The following is a 10,736-nucleotide window of genomic DNA, read 5'->3' as shown; positions in this document are numbered from 1 at the left end:
ATCTCCCCTTCATACCCAAAAAAGAAAAAATGGCTGCCATTACTACTCTACCATTATCAGTTCTTACGTCGGACCAAACACAATCGCATGACATTAGTCGTCGTTCTGCCGGTTTTCATCCAAGCATTTGGGGCGACTATTTCCTTTCTTATTCTTCTCAACCCAAGGTAACGTTTATACGTACACTTATTTTTAGGGTATAGCATTTATTTTTAGCTATTACTTTAGCTTTAGGTATTACAGGAAAATTAAATAACTGTTGTGCTTGTATATATGGGCGCAAGTGGAAGTGGATGCACCGGAATGGCAAGAGCATCAACATCTAAGGGAAAAGGTGAAGAACATGATTATGGAAGCCCAACACACTACATTGCAAAAGCTGGACTTGATTAACAAGATTCAACGTTTAGGAGTGTGTTATCAATTTCAAAAGGAGATTGAAGCTACATTGCAGCACATATTTGAGGCCTACGACGAATTCAATGTGGAGGAAGATAAGAATGATCTTTACCTTGTCTCACTGAGATTTCGATTGCTTAGACAAGGAGGATATCCAATATCAAGTAGTAAGTATATGATAAGATCAATATGTGAAACTAGGGTCTTGAATTTTGAATTTTAGAATGAATTTTTTACGCAATGTTTCAACAGAGGTGTTTGAAAAATTCACGAACAGTGAAGGCAAGTTCAAGGAGTCATTGATCAACAATGTGCATGCAATGTTGAGCTTGTACGAGGCGTCACATCTCAGAGTGCATGGCGAGAAGATTTTGGAAGAAGCACTGACATTTACCACTTCTCATCTACAATCCATGCTGCCAAACTTGAGTAGTCTTCTTAGAACAGAAGTCAGTGAAGCACTAAGGCAGCCATTTCACAAAAGAATAAGGAGATTAGAAGCAAAAAGATACATATCAATTTATGAAGTTGATGAAACACATGATCCTATGTTGTTGAAGTTAGCCAAACTGGACTTCAACATGTTGCAGAAGGAACACAAAAGGGAGCTAGGCATTTTCACAAGGTAAAGTTAAGCTATAATATGAAAATTTAAGCAATTCAAGTTGACTATCATAAATAGTGTCTATGGATTCTTCTCATCACCACTTAACCTATAAATTCATTGTAATGTAGGTGGTGGAAAGACTTAGACGTTACAAATAATTTTCCGTTTGCAAGAGATAGATTGGTGGAAGGATACTTTTGGACGGTAGGAATATACTTTGAACCACAATATTCTCTAGCAAGGAAATTTTTCCTTAAAGTCATTGCTATGTCTTCAATTATTGATGATATATATGATGTTTATGGGACCCCTAATGAGCTCCAACTCTTCTCAGATGCAATTGAAAGGTATCATATCCTAGATTGCTCTGGCTTTTACCAATATATAATATTATAGGAAGTATATATACTTCGCTTTTTGTCTGCGCCTAGATGGGATGCAACTGCGGTAAATAGATTACCAGAATATATGAAAATTTGTTACATGGCTCTTCTTGATGTGTATGCTGAAATGGAGAAAGAGTTAGCAGAGACAGGTGAATTGTATCGTATCGACTATGCCAAAACAGAGGTAGATTATAGGTTCAATTGACATACATATCACTCATATTGGCCCTGTTTGGTAAATAATTAGCCTATCAGTCAATTTTGACTTATTTGATCACTATTAGTTGCTTTATTTGATTAGAAAATCAATATAAGTAATTGGTAAATAAGTTTTTTGTAACTCCAAAATACTAAAATTAAAAGGCTACTCAAAACAACCTTTTCAATTAGTTTTTTTTGATAAAAGAAATTATACCAAACAGCTATCTGCTAACAGCTAATTTACCAAACACCTTTTGTATAATTAGCTAATGTTATCAACTAATCATACTTTCTATCCCAATCAGCTAACAACTATTTATCAAACAGGGCCATAGTTTTCTGTACATGTAACTGATTTCTGCATAAATCTTTAAACTTTGCTTCTGTTTTGCTATAGATGAAAATTTTGGTGAGAACATATCTGAAAGAAGACAAATGGTTTCGTGATCGATATGCTCCAAAGTTTGAGGAGTATATGAAGCTTGCAACTGAAACTTGCGGTGTAAGGTTGCTAGTAGCAACTTCTCTAGTGGGCATGCAAGAAGATTTTGTAACAAAAGAGGCTTTTGATTGGGTGAGTAAGGAGGCATTAATAGTTCAAGCTGGGTCAGTTATTTGCAGATTAATGGATGATATGGCTGGACATGAGGTAATTATAAAATTACTATATTTACATATTACTTAATTTTTAGGCCTGGTACATGAGGTAACTATAAAATTACTATATTTACATATTACTTAACTTTTAGGTCGGGTTGCCTTCTCATGGTTCATATAATTGTTTCTTTCTTCGGAATAGTTTGAGATTATTAATATGTCTGTAACTAATATAACTATAAGAAAGTGAACATTATTTTGAATTGACTAAAAAGAAAAATATGCTTAAAAATAAAATGGGATAGAAAGATCAACTAACATTCAATTTTTTTTTTTGGTGTGTATAGTTTGAGCAACAAAGAGGCCACATAGCATCATCTGTGGAATGCTACATGAAACAATATAAGAAATCAAAAGAAGATACCTATAAGGAGTTGCAAGAACGAATCATCAATGCATGGAAAGACATTAATCAAGAATATTTTAAACCTCTTTTTCCCATGCCTATACTCGCTAGAGCCCTCAACTTCTCTAGAATAATGGATACGCTATATATTGATGGAGATTCATACACACATTCCAAAACCAAGATGAAAGACTACATTACCTCCATGTTTGTTGATCCAGTCCCATAAATTAAAAAAAGAAATAATATAATGTATGATCTTGAATATATGATGACGTTGTTGGTTGATACAGTCCCATAAATGCAACAAAGATCGAAAGAATATAATGTATGATATTGAATATGATGGCGTTAAGTTGTTGCTTGTAATGTTATTGTTTCATGTACAATTATGGTTTGAAATAAAGTGGGACATGTATTATTGGTTTGAAATAAAGTGGGACATGTGTTATTGTTTTATAGTTATAGTTGTTGCAAAACCATGTGGAAATGCTTCATTATTACCTCATTGTTGGTTGATCCGGTTCTATAAATTCTCAAAAAGATCGATTGTACAATCTTGAATATGATGGTGCATGTTGCTATTTATAGTTTATGTGCAATTATGGTTCAAAATAAAGAGTGAATGTATTATTTAATGATTTTTTAAAAAAGTTTTTTTGGTAAGTTATTAGTTACTTATTGCACTTAAAAATTATACTAATGAGCTTGAATATTTTTTGAAATGAATAGTGATTGGAATAAGATATTAAATATATAAACAAAATTACAAAACATTACATGAATGCAACAAACATAGATGTATATTAATATTGTGGTCTAGTGGCATGAATTCACTTTCTCAAATGGGAGGTCATGTGTTTGAGTTCTAGTGGGCGGCTGTTATGAAGAAGAAGAAGAAGAAGAAAAGTAATGTTTCTGTTCATACAACATTTGATGGATTTTTAATTACTTTGTAGGGGGTTGATTAATTTAAAAGTAGCTAATAATGAATCTTCGAGCGCCCCATTAGTGGAATCGTTCATACCCAAAAAAAAAAAGGCTGCCAATAATAATCTACCATTATCAGTTCTTACATTATTGGACCAAACACAGTTGCATGATGTTAACCTTTATACACTTATTTTTAGGGTATACCATTTATTTTTGTTGGGCGGAGGGCTGGTTGGTCAAGTTTAGCATCGTGGGGTGATTGCTATATATGCATGTATAGAAAAAAATAAAATGCATTTGTTATTAGTTATAATTTTTGACATAAGAGTAAATATTTGATCCTGACAGGCGTCAAGTGCTGACCCATTATAATTTATATTATACTACTATTGAAACACAAAGACTTTGCAGTCAAGACAAATATTTTGCAAACTAGAAAAGAGATAAAGGGTTTCTATATATGGTAATACTTTAGCTTTAGGTAGTACAGGAAAATTAATAAGTGTTGTGCTTGTTTATTAATTGTTCACAATTTGCTTTGTATTAATATGTGACATGACCCATCAATAGCTATACCACGGACCCATCACAATTTACATATTAATTGTTCAAAATTTATATATTGAATGTTCACAATTCAAGTTGCGAACATTCAGTATATTAATTGTGAACATTTAGTTATGAGCATTCAGTATATAAATTGTGAATATTTTGTATGTAAATTGTGCATTTTGGATCCAAGTCCACCTTGCAATGTAGACTCGAATCTACCGTACCGAATAATTTACCCATGACCCACAATATTTTCTGCTCGAAATGTCTTTGTGGTCCGGCACAAAGTAATGGCTTGTAAATTAGTACCAAGGGTTCCAATGCATATCTAGTCCACTCGTTTGCTATTGGTGGAAATAAAAACCATGTCGAAAAGATAATGTTATGTTCCTACCAAAATTAATAAATCATGATTTAATTAATGTTTATCCCATTATCCACAAATCTCTAAATATATTTTATGAAATTATAGTAGTGAATTTATTATTGAGCGAAGAACCGAAGTACGTAACGCTGATTGTAATGAAAATATAATGAAATAAATTTACGTCTTCGTTACTAGCTATAATTTTCATATAATAATAATCATGATAATTGGTAGCAAAGTATGTTATGCAGTTGAGGCTGAACAAGCCCACATAATATCATGAGTGTATATTGCTACGTGTTTTTTCGTCCATGATATGCCTATTGCATGGTTGACATATATGGATTACAGATTACATGAGTCATAAATCTTTTTGCATAAGATTCCTTTGAAATTTGCCTTCCATCACACGTTTAAATTGAGGTTTCATTTTTGTGGTCATGATTTATTATCAGACATCTGGCTATATTAAGAGCGCAAATTATATCGTGGACCGTGGTCCACAATGCATTGTGGACCGCGGTCCCAAAACGACGTCGTTTTGATTAATGAAACAGACGGATGAATTCGCACCACTCACTTTCTTTTTATATATACGGCACTTTCTTTTCATATATACTGCACTTTCTTTTTAACACAACTGCAGTTCCCTTTCAACACAACTGCAGTTACTTTNGTTTCATTTTTGTGGTCATGATTTATTATCAGACATCTGGCTATATTAAGAGCGCAAATTATATCGTGGACCGTGGTCCACAATGCATTGTGGACCGCGGTCCACGATATAAGAACNATATACTGCACTTTCTTTTCAACACAACTGCAGTTCCCTTTCAACACAACTGCAGTTACTTTTTGATATAACTACAGTTGTATATTATCGAATGAAACTATAGTTATATCAAAAAGTAACTGCAGTTGTGTTGAAAGGGAACTGCAGTTGTGTTGAAAAGAAAGTGCAGTATATATGAAAAGAAAGTGTAGTATATATGAAAAGAAAGTGCAGTATATATGAAAAGAAATTGCAGTTGTGTTGAAAGGGAACTGCAGTTGTGTTGAAAAGAAAGTGCAGTATATATGAAAAGAAAGTGTAGTATATATGAAAAGAAAATGCAGTATATATGAAAAGAAAGTGCAGTATATATGAAAAGAAAGTGAGTGGAGCGAATTCTTCCGTCTGTTTCATTAATCAAAACGACGTCGTTTTGGGGACCGCGGTCCACAATGCATTGTGGACCGCGGTCCACGATATAAGAACTGTATTAAGAGCCTCTCATATATCAATCCTTACAGATATTTTCATATAATTGGATAAGACAGCAAATGTTGCAATAAATTGAGTGACAACTCCAGAGAAATACATATAAAATATAACGTGGTCTTGATTTATTATTATTTTTCATTTCCCATCTCCCTTTTATACCCACAAAAGGAATGGCTGGAAATAGTAATTTACCATTATCAATTCTTACATCGGACCAAACACAGTTGCATGATGTAAATCGTCGTTGTGCCGGTTTTCATCCAAGTATTTGGGGTGACTATTTCCTTTCTTATTCTTCTCAACCCGAGGTAACCTTTATACACTTATTTTTAGGGTATAACATTTATTTTTGCTGGGCAAAGGGCTGGTTGGTCAAGTTCAATGTCGTAGCGTTGATTGTTATATATATATAGTAAAAAATAAAATGCATTTATTATTAGTTATAATTTTTGGCATAATAGTAAACACTTGATCCCTACCGCGGCAAGCGTTGAGTCATTATAATTTATTTTATATTAATAGTTGAAGACTTCAACTATATAAGTACAGCAAAATGTGTCAGAGATTTGTTTATATTATATTTGACTATTGAAAAACAAAGACCTTGCCATCAAGACAAATATTTTGCAAATTAGGAAAGGCCTAAAGGTTTCTATATATGGTAATACTTTAGCTTTAGGTATTACAGGAAAATTAATAAGTATTGTGCTTGTATATGGGCGCAGGTGGATGTGGATGCACCGGAATGGCAAGAACATCAACATCTAAGGGAAAAGTTGAAGAACATGATTATGGAAGCCAAACACTCTACATCCCAAAAATTGGACTTGATTAACAAGATTCAACGCTTAGGAGTGTGTTATCAATTTCAAAAGGAGATTGAAGTTACCTTGCAACACATATTTGAGGCCTTCGACAAATTCAATGTGGAGGAAAATGATAACAACCTTTACACGGTCTCTTTGGGCTTCCAATTACTTAGACAAGAAGGATATCCAATATCAAGTAGTAAGTATACGATAAAATAAAACGTGTGAAACTAGTTCAATAGGGTCTTGAACTTTGAATTTCGGAATGAATTTTTTATGTAATGTTTCAACAGATGTGTTTGAAAAGTTCACGAACAGTGAAGGCAAGTTTAAGGAGTCATTGATCAACAATGTGCAGGCAATATTGAGTTTGTACGAGGCGTCACATCTTAGAGTGCATGGTGAGAAGATTTTGGAAGAAGCACTGACTTTTACTACTTCTCATCTACAATCCATGCTGCCAAACTTGAGTAGTCTTCTTAGAACAGAAGTCAGTGAAGCACTAAAGCAGCCATTTTACAAAAGAATAAGGAGATTAGAAGCAAAAAGATACATATCAATTTATGAACTTGATGAAACACATGATCCTATGTTGTTGAAGTTAGCCAAACTGGACTTCAACATGTTGCAGAAGGAACAACAAAGGGAGCTAGGTATTTTCACAAGGTAAAGTTAAGCTATAATATGAAAATTTAAACAATTCAAGTTTACTATCATAAGTAGTGTCTATGGATTCTTCTCATTAATTAACCTATATTCATTCTAGTGTAGATGGTGGAAAGACTTAGACGTTAAAAATAATTTTCCGTTTGCAAGAGATAGATTTGTGGAAGGATACTTTTGGACGGTAGGAATATACTTTGAACCACAATATTCTCTAGCAAGGAAATATTTCCTTAAAGTCATCCTTATGTCTTCAATTATTGATGACATATGTGATGCCTATGGAACCCCTAACGAGCTCCAACTCTTCTCAGATGCAATTGAAAGGTATCATATCCTAGATTGATTTGTCTATCTTTTTAAACCAATATATAATATTATAGGAAATATATATACTTAATTAGCTTTTTGTTTGCGCCTAGATGGGATGCTACTGCTGTAAATAAATTACCAGAATATATGAAAATTTTCTACATGGCTCTTCTTGATGTGTATGTTGAAATGGAGAAAGATTTAGCAGAGACAGGTGAATTGTACCGTGTCGACTATGCCAAAACAGAGGTAAATTATTATAGGTTCAATCAACACATCACTCATAGTTTTTGAGTTAATTCCATAAATGCTCATTCGACTATTGACTTTTACCAATTTTTGTCCTCGACTTTTAATTTGACCAAAGTTGGTCCCTTAACTATTGATTTTGTACCAATTTTGGTCCTTCTGTTAAACCTATGTTAAATAGGTGTTAAAGTCGAGGGCAAAAATGTAAAACCAAATATTTTAACCTTTCTTCTTCACTTTTTTTTTTACTATTGATTTTGTATCATTTTTGCTATCGAATAAAGCAAACAAAAAATAAAAAATAAAAAATAAAAAAACATCTAATACAACAATAAAATATACAATAACACTCAACATCCAGTTAGATAATTTACAAAAAAAAAATATTACGGAGTATATATTACATTGCAGTAAACCAAAAAAAAAAATCAAAAATAAAATATTGGAAAAAAAATTTGATTACATGAAACAATTTAACATAAAATGTAAAAAATAAATATATTGACTCACATTGTTCCCTATATAATCTTGCGATGGAAGAGGGGAAACAAAGTGAAGAAGAATGGTTAAAATATTTGGTTTTACATTTTTGCCCTTAATTTTAACCCTCATTTAACATAAATTTAACAGAAGGACCAAAATTGATACAAAATTAATAGTTAAGGGACCAACTTTGGTCAAATCAAAAGTCGATGACAAAAATTGGTAAAAGTCAATAGTTGAAGGGCCATTTCTGGAATTAACTCTATAGTTTTTTGTACCTTAACTGATTTCTGCATAAATCTTTAAACTTTGCTTCGGTTATGTTATAGGTGAAAAATTTAGTGAGAGCATATCTAAAAGAAGACAAATGGTTTCGTGATCAATATGTTCCAAAGTTTGAGGAGTATATGAAGCTTGCAAATGAAACGTGCGGTGTAAGGTTGCTTGTAACAACTTCTCTAGTGGGCATGGAAGAAGATTTTGTAACAAAAGAGGCTTTTGATTGGATAAGTAAGGACACATTAATAATTCAAGCTGCATCGGTTATTTGCAGATTAATGGATGACATGGCTGGACATGAGGTAATTATAAAATTACTATATTTACATATTACTTTACTTTTAGGTCGGGTACATGAGGTAATTATAAAATTCTTATATTTACATAATACTTAACTTTTAGGTCGGGTTGTCTTGTCACGGTTCATATAATAATTGTTTCTTTCTTCCCAACAATTTGAGATTATTAATGTTTGTAACTAATATAACTATAAGAAAGTGAACATTATTTTGAATTGACTAAAAAGAAAAATATGCTTAAAAATAACATGGGATAGAGAGAGCTCAACTAACATTAAATATATATTTTTTGGTGTATAGTTTGAGCAACAAAGAGGCCAAATAGCTTCATCTGTGGAATGGTACATGAATCAATATAAGAAATCGAAAGAAGATACCTATAAGGAGTTGCAAGAACTTGTCATCAATGCATGGAAAGACCTTAATCAAGAATGTTTTAAACCTCTTTTTCCCATGCCTATACTCACTAGAGCCCTCAACTTCTCTAGAATGATGGATTCACTATATGTTGGTGGAGATTCATACACACATTCCAAAACCAAGATGAAAGAGTACATTACCTCCTTGTTTGTTGATCCAGTCCCATAAATTCAAAAAAGAAAGAATAATGTATAATCTTGAATATATGATGACGTTGTTGGTTGATGTAGTCCCATAAATTCAAAAAAGATCGAAAAGAATATAATGTATGATCTTGAATATGATGGTGTTATGTTGTTGCTTGTAATATAATGTTATTGTTTCATGTACAATTATGGTTTGAAATAAATTAAAGTGGGACCTGTATTATTGTCTTATAGTTATAGTTGTTGCAAAACCATGTTGAAAGGTTTCATTACCTAATCGTTGGTTGATCCCCTTCCCTTTATACCGGAGGTGGTGGGTTCGAGCCTCAGTGAATGAACAGATACTGCATTGTAATAGAGTTAATAGTATTCAAAAAAAATCGTTGGTTGATCCGATTCTATAAATTCTCATAAAAACCGATTGTACAATCTTGAATATGATATGATGATGTTGCTTTAATTTTTCTAGTTTATGTGCAATTATGGTTCAAAATAAAGAGTGAATGTACTATTTAATGTTCTTTTTTAGTTGTTTGGGTAATTAAGTTATTAGTTACTTAATGCACTTAAAAATGATTTTAATGAGCTTGAATATGTTTTTAATGTACTTTTAACATTAAACTTGAATACAAGAACATAAATGAATTTTCCACTAAGTCTTTGAATATATTTTATGAAATTATAGTTGTGAATTTATTTTTGAGCAGAGAACCGGAGGGTCGAATCTAGCATCTTGTCACTGTGATTGCAATGCAAGTATAATGAAATAAATTCGCGTCTTCAATTCATTACTACCAATAATTTTTGCGTAATGGTAATCAGGATAATTGGTATCAAACCATGTTGTGTAGTTGAGGCTGAGCAGGTCCACATAAGAATATCTTGAGTGTATATTGCTAAGTGTTCTTTTGTCCATACTATGCCTATTGCATGATTGATACATTAGTCATATATAAATCCTCATAGATAAGATTCCTTAGAAACTTTTCCTTCACGCTTATATTGACGTTTCATTTTTGAGGTCATGATGATTTCTGATCTGGCATCTGGCTATTAAGAGCCTCTCATATATCAATCCTTACAGATATTTTCATATAATTGGAAAAAACGTAGCAACATTGCTATAAATTGAGTGAAAACTTCAAAGAAATACAGGTAAAATCTAAGGTGGTCTTTTTTATTCATTTTTTTTTCTCCACTTCCGATCTCCCCTCCAAACCCCCCCCCCCCCCCCCCCCCCCCCCCCCCCCCCCCCCCCCCCCCCCCCCCCCCCCCCCCCCCCCCCCCCCCCCCCCCCCCCCCCCCCCCCCCCCCCCCCCCCCCCCCCCCCCCCCCCCCCCCCCCCCCCCCCCCCCCCCCCCCCC

General features: G+C 33.3%; 1 protein-coding gene across 1 annotated transcript; it reads left to right on the top strand.

The window, feature by feature from the left end:
* Positions 1–262: 262 nt before the first annotated feature.
* LOC116001494 lies at positions 263–9,603 on the top strand (the record flags this gene model as incomplete). Its single annotated transcript, XM_031241364.1, has 13 exons — positions 263–566; positions 652–1,024; positions 1,135–1,353; positions 1,438–1,576; positions 1,991–2,242; positions 2,538–2,816; positions 5,823–6,020; positions 6,438–6,720; positions 6,815–7,187; positions 7,293–7,511; positions 7,607–7,745; positions 8,558–8,809; positions 9,107–9,603. Coding segments are annotated over 13 exons (3,318 nt in total), but the record flags the coding sequence as incomplete, so codon positions are not given.
* Between the last annotated feature and the right edge of the window lie 1,133 nt (positions 9,604–10,736).

The sequence above is a fragment of the Ipomoea triloba genome, chromosome 13 (assembly GCF_003576645.1).
Source record: "Ipomoea triloba cultivar NCNSP0323 chromosome 13, ASM357664v1".
Classification (NCBI taxonomy): domain Eukaryota; kingdom Viridiplantae; phylum Streptophyta; class Magnoliopsida; order Solanales; family Convolvulaceae; genus Ipomoea; species Ipomoea triloba.
The sequence above is the reverse complement of the archived record's forward strand: the minus strand, read 5'-3'. Positions and strand labels throughout refer to the sequence as shown.